The 13352-nt window shown below is 39.5% G+C and overlaps 1 protein-coding gene across 2 annotated transcripts; it reads left to right on the forward strand.

Annotated features, from left to right (window-relative positions):
• The first annotated feature begins 1021 nt into the window (after positions 1-1021).
• Positions 1022-10561, forward strand: GPR65 (G protein-coupled receptor 65). 2 transcript variants are annotated; one of them, XM_047797047.1, is made up of 3 exons: positions 1022-1090; positions 1948-2217; positions 8883-10561. In XM_047797047.1, the coding sequence occupies exon 3, from the start codon at positions 9340-9342 to the stop codon at positions 10363-10365; it is 1026 nt and encodes a 341-aa protein (XP_047653003.1). In that variant the 5' UTR covers positions 1022-1090; positions 1948-2217; positions 8883-9339; the 3' UTR covers positions 10366-10561. The 2 variants fall into 2 exon arrangements, with proteins under 2 accessions (XP_047653003.1, XP_047653002.1); XM_047797046.1 differs by lacking the exon at positions 1948-2217.
• Positions 10562-13352: the final 2791 nt, after the last annotated feature.

Below are 13352 nucleotides of genomic sequence, written 5' to 3' on the forward strand. Positions count from 1 at the left end.
TTTAATTAAGTTAAATTTTTCCATCCCGAATTAATTCCATCCTTGTAGAATACAAGTTTCCCCTTCATTTTTAATTAAAGCTTATGAAGAGAAAATTCAAAAGCAATGTCTCAGACTTTTTTATATCTCAAAATTCTGGAAGTTATTTCTCTTCATATAAAATCACTTCCAGATTTGTCAAACCCATGTCTTTCTCAAATTTTTAAGTTTCATAAAATTATGGATTTGCCTAAGCCAGTTTGTTCAATGAGTTTTAGCACATGTAGCAATCAATGTCTGATGGAATCTTCCATTCCAAGAGGAAAATCAAAGGAGAAAAATGGCTCTAAAATAAAATACTTTATAGCTGATCCCATTGGTCCTTTTAAAAAGAAAAAAAAACTTTACCACGTTGGCTACCTTGGCCCCGCCATCATGGTCGTTAAGCAATGAACATGCTCTTGATACACCCAAACCCCTCCTCTCCCCCTGCTGGTTTTTTCTCCCAGGATGTTGATCACCCCGACCCCATCGACAGCATCCTCTCCCGTCTCACACATCCAAGGATTCATTCTATCTTTTTGGACCTCTCTTGGAGAACTTATCCATTTTTACCACTGTATGATGTTTTTTATTGCTTTCCCTTCATTCAGTGATAAGCTGTGGGTTGCAGACAGGTCCTAAATATTTCCCAGCACAGCACCCTAAGAGGATGGTAGATATATGTGGTGACAGAGAAGGGAAGGAAGGAGAGAGTGAATGAATGAATGAATGAAGTTCCGATATATTTTCTCTTAAATAAAGAGGAAACGTACTTAAATAAATCCTTAAATATTAGCATACATGTGTAATTAAGATGCAAAGAGAAATGTGAGTTATAAAAATTATACTACATTCAATAATAAAGCACCTTTTAAAACATTTAGGAGACTTCTGTTGCTCAAATATGGATAATGTTCAATCCTTCTCATTAAGAAGCTGCTTCCTCATTGGTTTGTGATGAAATATGAGTGCAATTTCCTGTCCCCTCAACAATGTTGGTTTCTCTTCTGGGTGCAAGCAGATTTATCTGGCTCCTCGGTTGACAAAATCGTCATCTCAAGAAACATGGGTAAGTGTAAGACTAAAAAATAAACTAAGATGTTAAGTAGGTAACAGACTTTTGAATGATTCTCAGTAATATTTGCAACACATTATCTAGTTGGGGCTGTATGGATGTGGTGATGAAAACTGTTCTAAGACAAGGAGCAATAAGGACGACACATGGTTTCTCTGCTTTGAGCAGTAGTGAAGGATGTCAAAATGTAGGTTTAGAAATAGTTAGGTAAAACTATCAAATGACAAAAGAGGAAAGTTTATGCTCACTTTATTTCCTCTTCAGGAAACAGTATGATGGCAAACTGAATTAAGTGGTTGGGGAGAAATGTACTAGCTCCTGGTTATAGAGCTATCACACAATGCTCTAGTGATATTTCTTTAAATACAATTAGGAATAATGTGAAATTTGAGAATAATATTTCCCATACTAATAAGTATTTATTAATAATTCTTAATAGGTGATTATCACAGTGTCTGACACATAGTAGAGTCTTAATAAGCAGCTTTTAACCGATACATGAAGGCAAGTATTTCCTATAACCCTTCTTTTCTTCTGATCATTGTCATCTATGGATTGTACTATTTAAAGAGCTGTGGATTATCTTCTTTAGGCATTAGGTAAAAATTAAAATCAGAATAAAAAAAAAGTATCCAAATTTCTCAACACTGCTTCTAAAAACAGATTTCTCAAAATGTGATTAAATTAGTCAAGATAATATCTTATGAATAATAAGAGTTATGTCCCATTAAAATCTCAGATTCACACAAATTAATTTAAAACTCTTATCTGTAGAGTTCAGTATCCTATGTGAAATGTTACTGTAAAAATTATACTCTGTCTGACTGGCTTCTCTGCTATTCTCTGGATAGGTGGCCAAAGATGATCTCCTATCAGGAAATGTAGGGGACAACAGACGACCAGTGTTGTCATTAAAGCAGTATCAGCTAATGTGTGTTGAAGTCTTGCCATGTGCTTGGCACTCAGCTTCATGCATCATCTCATTTAACCCCTACAAGAATTCTATGCAGTGGTTGCTGTCTTATATCTGTGAAAACTGAAACTTTAAGAGATGGAGAAACACACATGGTCACAAAACCCCAAGGGCTGTTGAGAGCTTTGAGTTTCCTGAGCTCACACAGGTAACCACAAGCCTCCGTAGGCACTGCTTCTGCTGCCCAACCCAGAAAATATCCTGTATCTGTTTCATTAAACTGTTCCATCTTCTGGTTGTTTTAGTTAAGGCAGGAAGTATTTCTACAGAGAAAGAAATTTTGGTCCATTGAGAATTTTGTAAATCCTTCTAAGACTAATTTTTCCATATTATCCATCTCATCTCATCTTTGAAAAAAAAAAAGATGTATATTTGTTAAGTAACATGGAAAAAGGAGGAAGGGGTACCTTCCTGCCCATCCCCCTGCTCTCCCAGTCCTGCTTCTAAAGAACATTTTCATGGTTTAAATGTTCTCCCCCAGACACATGAGCCCAATAATGGATGTGATACCATGCAACCCTCAGACTTTCATCCTCAGTAGCTTATTCAATTCTTCATGCATCTCAGATATTTTCCTAATGTCATTTTCCTTCTTCATTTATATTCTTTAGAGGTCTCTCTACTGAGGATTTTGGGGGTCAGTGTTCTTTGGCTTGTGCTTTCATTTTGAAGTTTAGTTCTATTGGGTACACAATTATAGGATGATATATTCATGGCAATTTGTAATATCAATCCACTGTCTTCTGCTTCTGTTATTATTGCTATTGGAAAGTTCTCTGTTGGTCAAAATTTCATCCTGTCTGTCGGTAGTCCGTTTTTATCTCTCTGGCTCTTGTTTCCGTAGTGGTGGGTGGGTGATGTGCAGCTTGACCGCAACATGCCTAAGTCTAGATTTCCATCTCTGTTTGTTTGTTTTTAATTTTATTTAGGATTTGCTGAGCTTCATAAATCTAAGGATGCCATGTCCTTTGTCACGTCTACACATTTCTTGGTCAGCATCTTTTCAAGTATTGCCCCACTCCGACTTTTTTCTGTCCTTATGGAATTTCATTATAAGTATGCAGACCTTTTCACTTTATCCTCCATGTCTGTGGTATTTTCCTATCTCTTTAACATTGATAATTTTGTGTGATTTCTTTTCTTTTCTTTCTTTTTTCTTTTTCTTTTTTTTTTTTTTTTTTGTCTTTTCTAGGCCTGCACCCGCAGCATATGGAGGTTCCCAGGCTAGGGGTCAAATTGGAGCTTCAGGTACCCACCTAAGCTACAGTCACAGCAATGCTAGGTCCGAGCCACGCCTTCGACCTACACCACAGCTCACGGCAACACCGGCTCCTTAACCCACTGAGCAAGGCCAGGGATCGAACCTGCAACATCATGGATACTAGTTGAGTTCATTACCATTGACCCACAACAGGAACTCCAGGATTCCTTCTTTTATTTCTTTAAACATATTAAGCATACTTGTTTTGCATTATAGATATTCATTTTATCTCTAAAAATTTTGTGTACCTTGAACTCCTCTTTCTTGTTTTAGCTGAATCTCACACAGAGTAGCTAATTTCTGTATGTGTATGTGTGTGTTTTCTTTTAGTTTGGCAGGATATTTGCTCTTTTTATCCATTATTTTTAAAATTGTGTGTGTGTGTGTGTTAATCAGATTATATTTGTTAAAGCTCTATCTGTGAGAATTCTTTTTTTTTTTTTTTGTCTTTTTGCCATTTCTTGGGCCGCTCCTGCGGCATATGGAGGTTCCCAGGCTAGGGGTCGAATAGGAGCTGTAGCTGCCGGCCTACACCAGAGCCACAGCAACGCGGGATCCGAGCCGCGTCTGCAACCTACACCACAGCTCACGCCAACGCAGGATCCTTAACCTGCTGAGCAAGGCCAGGGATCGAACCCACAACTTCATGGTTCCTAGTCAGATTCATTAACCACTGAGCCACGACAGGAACTCTTGTGAGAATTCTTTAAAGCCTGGGTTGGGGGAGGTTTTCCACAAGGGATAATTTGTATTTACATCTTCCAAGTGCCTAGAATATTTATTTTTTCATTTAACAAACTTTTAGTTTTGGTGAATTCATTTTCACATTATTTAAATCATTTATTGTTTGGTTGGTTGTGTTTCTACAAATTACTTTTTATATTGAGGAAAGAAGCAAAATCGATTCTTAGGAAAGCATATGTGCAGGTAATTCAGATGTTAGTTGTCACAAGTCTTGACATCCCATCTCACACAGCCTTTTAATTTCACTTTTTAACCTTAACTGCAATGTGACCTGGGTGGCAGAAAAAGGCACATGTCCTAAGTGTACTGCTTGATACATTTTTAAAAACTAAGACTTGTTAATGGAATCAACACTCATATCAAAAAACAGAATATCACCAAATTCTCAGAAGTCCTAGTGCCCTTTTCCCATCATTACCCAGCCCGTCCAGAAAGGTAACCACTACTTGACTCATTTCTCTCTGCTTTTTATAGCAATTAAATGTTTCATATGACATTCCACATGGGTGCTGGCAATAATGCAGATGGGCTTTGTTGAGAAGAAAGAGTAAAGCACTGTGGCTCTTCCTACTTTCAACTGGTCTTATTTCCATTTTCTTCATTACCACATTATGAGTGGTGAAAGATAATTAATTCAACTTTAAAACAATGCAGATCCCTCCAGATCTAAACAATAGACCCTTCAAAAGTCAGCCTCCTGACTCAAAGAAGTGAGAGATTTAGTGTGGGAGTGAGATATTTGCTCCTTTTTAGTCATCTATTTTTAAAATCAAGTGCAAGAAAAATAAAAGCCTAAGTTAAATTGTTGCTTTATCCGTAATATAAATTACTGAAAAGGAACGCATTTATCCTTCCAAAGAAAACATGTTGACAGATACACGGAAACATAACGACACATTGTCACTGAGTGTGAGACATGACATGAGATAATTCTCACAAGTTTATTTGAAGCCCAGGCAATGTAATAGAGAGCATAGAAGTGACGTCTTTTAGAAAAAGCGGGGTTATTTTCTATCTAATTTATGGAAATTACTATTCTGGCAATTTTCTTCAATTACAAGAGTTATAATAGCTAGAAGACCTGTACACCTCCACGAGTGCTGCTATTTAGGTGGAAAATAGAAAATATTCTCTTCCTTCACAACAAAGTCAGTCTGCACTGTTGCAAAAATACAGGTTTCTAAGGTATTTTTATATAAAAGGCAGAAGACAAAACAGTTGAGTCAAGAGGCTTTAGAGATACAACCTAGGATTGCTGCCAAGTTCTACCAAGGTTAGACAGGTAACTTGGGGCTAAGTGCCTAATATGTAGCTCAACTCTTCTCTGTCATATAACTTATAATAAGTAGCATATAGAAAAGACAAAAAAATAATAATAAGTAGCATAGAGTTGCCACAATTTTTTTTTTTTTTTTAGGCTTTTTAGGGCAGCACTCTCAACATATGGAAGTTCCCAGGCTAGGGGTCCAGTCAGAGCTGTAGCCACCGGCCTATACCACAGCCACAGCAATGCCAAATCTAAGCCACATCTGCAACCTACACTACAGCTCAGGGCAATGTCGGATTCTTAACCCACCGAGTGAGGCCAGGGATCGATCCCTCATCCTTACAAATACTAGTCAAATTTGTTACCACTGAGCCACAACGGGAATTCCTGTAAAATATAAATTATAACAAATATGCATGCTATTTAACATGGTGTCCAGCACACAGAAAACCCTCAATAAATGGATTGCCACTCTGATTTCTGACAGCATTGGTTAACCATAGATTAACGTTATCTACCTGGTGTTTTTGTTTGTTTGTTTGTTTGTTTGTTTGTTTTGGGCTGTGCCCTAAGCATGAGAAAGTTCCTGGGCCAGGGATTGAACCTGTGCCTCAGCAGCAACTAGAGCTACTGCAGTGACAACACTGGATTTTAACCCACTGCATCACGGAACTCCATCACTACCTGGTTTTTAATCAGATATGTACTCATTGTGCCTGCCTTTTTCTATCCTTCTGCCTTGTTTCTGAGCTTCAAATGTGTAGCAATAATTTGTTCATTTTCATTCATGTATAGGTTTTAGTTGTGTTAATATACCACAATTTGCTAATTTCTTCCACTGCTCATGGGTGTATCAGAAGGGGGCTATTACAATCTGTGTTAGTGTGAACATTCTGATTTTACCACATGTCATTTGGGAACCACACTTACATATTTCTGTTGAGCATATACCTAGAAGCAGAGTTGCTGAACCATGTGATTTGCATAAGGGTCCAACAGTTTTCCAACCCACAGTATCTAAGATTTCCAGATGCTTTATATCCTCATCAGCCCTTGGTATCTGCTATCTTCTTCATTTCGTTTACTCTGGTGGAGCTTTATCTCACTGTGATTCTAGTTTGTAGCTCCCTGACTAGTGAAACTGAGTATATACATCCAGGGTTAATTCACTGTTGGCTTGAAGTTTGCAAGACCAAACTAATAGAGTAGACGCAGACCCCACTCCGAAGGGAGGACCAGCCAGAAGCCATGAATACTCAGGGATTTTTTTTTTTTTGTCTTTTTTGCTATTTCTTGGGCCGCTCCTGCGGCATATGGAGGTTCCCAGGCTAGGGGTCTAATCAGAGCTGTAGCTACCAGCCTATGCCAGAGCCACAGCAACGCGGGATCCGAGCCACGTCTGCAACCTACACCACAGCTCAAGGCAACGCTTGATCATTAACCCACTGAGCAAGGGCAGGGACCGAACCCGCAACCTCATGGTTCCTAGTCAGATTCGTTAACCACTGCGCCACGACGGGAACTCCCAGGGATTTTTTATTATAGCTCCTTGCAGAAACAAAGCTATGACAGGGAACTTGCCAACTTTCTCTGCTGTCTGTCTGCAAATATCTGTAAAGTTTATTTTATTTTGAGGGCAGAGGCTCCTGGACCCCAGCGGGGGCAGGATGTTCAAGGACTGACCCCTCCCTCCCTGCCTGGGTCTGATGTTAGTTCCCTGCAGCCAAAGGCTCTAGTCAGTTCCTCCAGATCTGCATATGCCTCAGGGTACCCAGAGTTTACTTACCTCTCTGATCTCAGCTCCTGCTTCCTTTTTTTTCCTCTCTAGAAGGTTTCCTATTGACTTAAAATAAAAGCCACTTTATTCATATTTTTAGGTATGGTGGACCTAGGAGATTTCAGGAGTTTTAGTTCTCCATTTTGTTGCGAGTGACATTTACTGTGGGCGTGGATATGGTTTACTATCTCAGCAGAAGCCTGGTGCCCCGTAATGCCAGATCTCTTTTGTGCTAAGGGCTCATCAGCACTTAGAAAGGGGTGGTCTTGTGGTTCCGTCGGCCTCAAGGCACACAGGAAGAGGGCACAGCTTCCTCCCCTGCAGGGTGACTCTACGGAACTTTCTGTGAAGATCCCCGTCAGATAAACCATCCAAAGCACCAAGAGGCCTCACTAGCGAAAGAATAAAGACAGTATTTCTCTACTGCAGGATGGAGAGCAGGATAGGTTTTCCGTTCCAGTGTGAATCTATAACCTCAGACCTTCCCCAAATAACTAACCTAGTAAACAGTCAGGTATAAAGTTATGAACTGAGGACCCCAAGAGTTTGCCCAGCACTGAGAACCTTCTGCCCTCTCTTTCACAAGAGTGCGAGAAAGACAGTAAGTTAGCGCATAAAGGAAGCAAGGGAGGAGTTCCTGCTATGGTGCTGTGGGTTAAGAATCGGACTCGGGTCTCTGAGGAGGCACAGGTTTGATCCCCAGCCTGGTTCAGTGGGTTAAAGATCCTTTGTTGCTGCAGCTGCAGCATAGATCGCATCTCAGACTTAATCCCTGGCCTGGGAACATCCATGTGCCGTGGGTGCGGGTAAGACCATTTAAAAACAAACAGAAAAAAGGAAGTGAGGGCAAAACAAATGAGGTAGTATTGTCTAACTATAAAGTTTCAGGAAGCTGCTATATTTTTTGATACTTCACTTTATCAAACTCCTTGTGACAGTTTTTTCTTGGCCCATAAGATGATTTTGAAAATAAGTGCCTTATACCTAGATTGCATTTGAAATGAAACATTTGAAATCTTATAATCATACAGTTTATCATATATTCCAATGCACTTACTGATTACAAATAACCGAATTTGCCACCTTTTTTATTAGCTTCTAAAATGACCTTTAAAAAATATTTTCTAAAATGACATTTCAACTTTAGTTTTGTGTTCTTAGATTATGTCCAGTGAGAAACATAATTCCCTTGGAGTTCCCTGGTGGCTCAGGGGATTAAGGACCCCGTGTTGTCAATCCCAGGCAAGTGCCGCCCCCCAAAAAAGAAATATAATTCCCTCTAACATGGCATCCCTTTGATAATTCTTATTTGACGTGGGTCGGATATCATCAGTTTCAATTACTGAAGTCAATTAGACAATTTCCCCTTTTTATTTTTTATTTTTGTTTTTAAGACCACCCGTGCAGCATATGGAAGCTCCTGGGCTAGGATTCAAATCAGAGCTGCAGCTGCTGGCCTACGTCATAAGCATAGCAACACCAGATCATGGCCCTGTCTGCGACCTACACCACAGCTCATTGAAATGCCAGGTCCTTAACCCACTGAGTGAGGCCAGGGATAGAACCCACGTCCTCATGGATACTAGTTGGCTTTGTTATCAATGAGCCATAATGGGAACTCTCAATTTTCCCTTTTAAACACCTTCACTGTAATTTAATGATTAATTTTAATATCTTCAATAAACACAATAAAAGAAGATGGTTTCAAAAATTATGATGTCTCTTTTAAACATCTCAACTATTCTAATTTGTCTTTCATTACAGAAACAAAGACATTTTAAAAAGAGATGTCCATCTCTGTGAAAAGAAAGCTTTATATATTGATGTTTGGACCCATGTCCTCTGAACGTCATGAGGAAAACCAGACTGAGGACCACATTCCATGAAAACTGATGGACACCCCAGCTTATCCTCCAGGGTTCTTCATCAGCATTCTATCATAGTAAGCAGCCCACGGACTTCTGCTCTTTCAAATCGACCGATCATCTAACTAAGTGCCGGGAGCCTGGATCCTGCCAGACTCCAGCCATTGATATCTGAGCAAATTGATCTACGTTCACCCTTTAAAACCCCTGATGAATCAATCAGAACTTCTGAAAGCAAGGAAAAACTGAAACATCTTGGTCAAAGAGACTTCGATGTTGAAAACCAGCTACCACAAGGAAAGGCTTATCTTTCGATTCACGGTCCAGGAACAAATGTGAATCCGCCTCTTGAAAAGATGAACAGCACGTGTATTGAAGAACAGCATGACTTGGATCACTACTTGTTTCCAGTGGTTTACATCTTTGTGGTAATAGTGAGCGTTCCAGCCAATATCGGCTCTCTCTGTGTGTCTTTTCTGCAAGCAAAGAAGGATAACGAACTAGGCATTTACCTCTTCAGTTTATCACTATCGGATCTGCTGTATGCATTAACTCTCCCTCTGTGGATTGATTATACTTGGAATCAAGACAACTGGACATTCTCTCCCGCCCTGTGCAAAGGGAGCGCTTTTTTCATGTACATGAATTTTTACAGCAGTACGGCCTTTCTCACCTGCATCGCCATCGATCGGTATCTAGCAGTTGTTTACCCTCTGAGGTTTTCTTTTCTAAGGTCAAGAAGATGTGCGTTCATGGTCAGTCTATTCATCTGGGTGCTGGAAAGCTTTTTCAACGCTATCATCTTGTGGGAAGATGAAACAGCTGTCGAATACTGTGATACCAAAAAATCGAATTTTACTTTATGCTACGACAAATACCCTTTGGAGAAATGGCAAATCAAGTTCAACTTTTTTAGGACGTGTGTAGGCTATTTGATCCCTTTGGTGGTCATAATGGTTTGCAACCGGAAAGTCTACCAAGCTGTGAAGCAAAATCAAGCCACGGAAAACAGTGAAAAGAAGAGAATCATAAAACTGCTTGTTAGTATCACATTGACTTTCATCTTGTGTTTCACTCCCTTTCATGTGATGTTGCTGATTCGCAGCATTTTAGAACGTGATGTGAACTTAGATGAACATATATTTGACCATAACAAGTCTGGGAAGCAGACTTATAAAATCTATAGAATCACAGTTGCATTAACAAGTCTAAATTGCGTGGCAGATCCAATGCTGTACTGTTTTGTAACTGAAACAGGAAGATCAGATATGTGGAATATATTACATTTTTTTACAGGGAAGTTTAATAAATCAGAAAGACAAAGAAAAAGTATGCTTTCTATGTCTACCAAAGATACTTTGGAATTAGACATCCTGGACTAGAACCGAAGAATTTTTTAAAGATATATAATATTATATCACTGAGATTGTATTTGGAAAAGGAAATCTAAGCAGGAAAGGAGTCTAAGTGTTCCCCTTGAGGGACTATTTTAATTCTCTCCAATGGAAGTATTTTAAAAGTGCACTGCATAGTTCCCTGACTCTTATTAAATGAGAATTAAACAAAATTTAATATTTTCCTAATGACTCAGGATCATTATTTTCAGTGGCAATTGTTTTTGTATCTGCGTTCTCATCTCTCACAGGTTAGTAAGATACATGGGGCTACGTGTCTTTATAAATTGGTGACCTTTGTGTCTGACTGGTGTGATTTTCTCACTCTTTCTTTGGACTTTGGCTGTCACTTCTCTCAACCCCATGTACTTGTCTCCAACAACCTCAACTCCTAAATACTGCTTCTAATTTTTTCATTAGTCAACAGATATTTTTTGAGCTGGCTCTACATACTACATTTTATATTAAGTCCTGGGGTTAAAAAAGAAATGATCTGACGAGGTCTTTTGAAGCTTACACCGGTTTGAAGCCTAGTCACTGAGTTTGTAAGAGTTCTTTATAAAGGAAACAGTCTCTGGGTGAGAGTCTGAAGGTCTCACCCATGATATAAAGTACCTGAGCCTTGTGAAAATTCTTTCAGCTGCTCAGGGAACTTGTTTACTTTCTTTAAAATCACAGTATTTTTAAAAATTTTGATTCTTTCAAAATTTTCAGTTGAGAACAGAATAGTTGAAATTATCAGAAGTTTAATGGCTAGGCCAAAAGATAAAGAAAAAAGACATTTATTATATTATATATTAAATCTTACATTCAGAGACTTTTTTAGGAGTTGAGAGTATTTAGAGAACCTTGATATAATATGTTCTTTAATATTAATATTTTCTCATTATGGAAATTACTCTGCCTAGGAGTTTCCACTGTGACACAGTGGGTTAAAAATCTGACTGCAGTGGCTCAAGTCGCTTCATAGGTGCAGATTCAATCCCCAGCCCAGCATAGTAAGTTAAAGGATCTGGCGTTGCCACAGTGGTGGCATAGGTCACAGCTGCAGCTAGGATTCAACTCCTGGCCTGGGAACTTCCATATGTCATGGGTATGGCCATAAAATAAAAAAATAATTTAAAAAAGAAATGACTCTGCCTAGTTTTAAGTAGGTATTGGGTAAACATTTTCCTTACCAAAGTATTTATAAGACTTTTTAAGATTTTACAATTGTAGTGTGGGGGTTCCCACTGTGGAGCAGTGGGTTGAGGATCCAGCATTGCCACAGCTGTGGCGTAGGTTGAAGCTGTGGCTCAGATTCGCTCTCTAGCCCAGGAACTTCCACATGCGATGCAGTCATAAAAAAATACTATTCTGATCTTTTTGTCCTCCTCTTCTCATTTCTATCTGTTCCTTCTAGTCCCTGAAATTGATCACATAGCCAATGTCTCAGTAGCATTTGCTCCCTCACATTAGAAAACAATAATCTAATAACAAGAAATACTAATAATGAATTTCTAGATATACACTGACAAAAAATCAGTGGACAAAATCTTTAAGGTTTCCAGCCAGTCCATTTGGTTGAAGATGGCTCAGCCTTTAGCTGTGCATTTTGTTGATTTTAGGAGAGAAGTTGAGCTCCAGTCCTTCTATTCTGCCATCTTAATCCCATCCTCAGGGACAAACTTGACTACATTTTCTGTTAAAGTTGTCCATGACAGTTGGGGTGCACAAGAGAAAACCATCTTGCTCTGAAGCTCTATGTGCTTTCTCTGTTCTTTGTACTATTCTGATCCTAGAGTTTCTGGAGTTTCATGCTGGGAACCCTGAGATACACTTACATGTGCTTAAAATAAAAATGAAGAATAACAAATAATTTGAGCTGTTGGGTTCATTCTTGATAAATTCTTGGCAGCCCATGTGTTGAATACATGTAAGAGTAAAAGATCCAGAAACACTTTGCCTACGTCTGTAAACTTAGAGATTGTCTTGTCCAAGATCACAGAGTTAGCTGGAAGCAGAACCACACCTTGAACCCAAGAACCCTGACTGCCCTCCAGAGTGGCTTTTCCTCCTGTAGGTTTTACTTCTTCTTCTTCTTTTTTTTTTTCCTGCCTTTTCTAGAGCCGCTCCTGCAGCATATGGAGGTTCCCAGGCTAGGGGTCCAATTGGAGCTGTAGCTGCCAAGCCTACACCAGAGCCACAGCAACGTGGCATCCGAGCCACATCTGTGACCTACACCACAGCTCATGGCAATGCTGGATCCTTAACCTACTGAGCAAGGTCAGGGATCGAACCTGACACCTCATGGTTCCTAGTCGGATTCGTTAACCACTGTGCCACGACGGAACCCAAGGTTTTACGTCTTAACATTTCTTTCTTTGGGGATGCAAAAGACATATATACAAGGGGAATTGTTTGAGATGGACATTGGATTTAGATCAAAGTAAGGAAAAACAGGAGAACAAGAGTTAATCCCTCTGGAAATATAATAAATCATATAGATAGTAATTAAGCTGATCTGTTACAGAGAACGAATTAGAATTTTACCTCAGTTGGTTGTATCAAGAGATGTGGCAGGAGTTCCCTTTGTGGCTCAGCAGAAACGAATCTGACTAGTATCCATGAGGACACAGGTTCAATCCTTGGCCAGAGAACTAATTAGAATTTTACCTCAGTTGGTTGTATCAAGAGATGTGGCAGGAGTCCCCTTTGTGGCTCAGCAGAAATGAATCTGACCAGTATCCATGAGGACACAGGTTCAATCCTTGGCCTAACTCAGTGGGTTAAGCGAGGTGTTGCTGTGAGCTGTGGTGTGAGTTGCAGATGAGGCTTGGATCTGACATGGCTGTGGCGTAGGCCAGCAGCTACAGCTCCAATTCAACCCCTAGCCTGGGAACTTCCACACGCTGTGGGTGCGGTCCCCAAATAAGGATATTTGGCAAATATGAATTCATGGCACCCTTAATAGGAATGTTTTACTTAATGATTAA

This window comes from Phacochoerus africanus, chromosome 9, assembly GCF_016906955.1.
Source record: "Phacochoerus africanus isolate WHEZ1 chromosome 9, ROS_Pafr_v1, whole genome shotgun sequence".
Taxonomy (NCBI): Eukaryota; Metazoa; Chordata; class Mammalia; order Artiodactyla; family Suidae; genus Phacochoerus; species Phacochoerus africanus.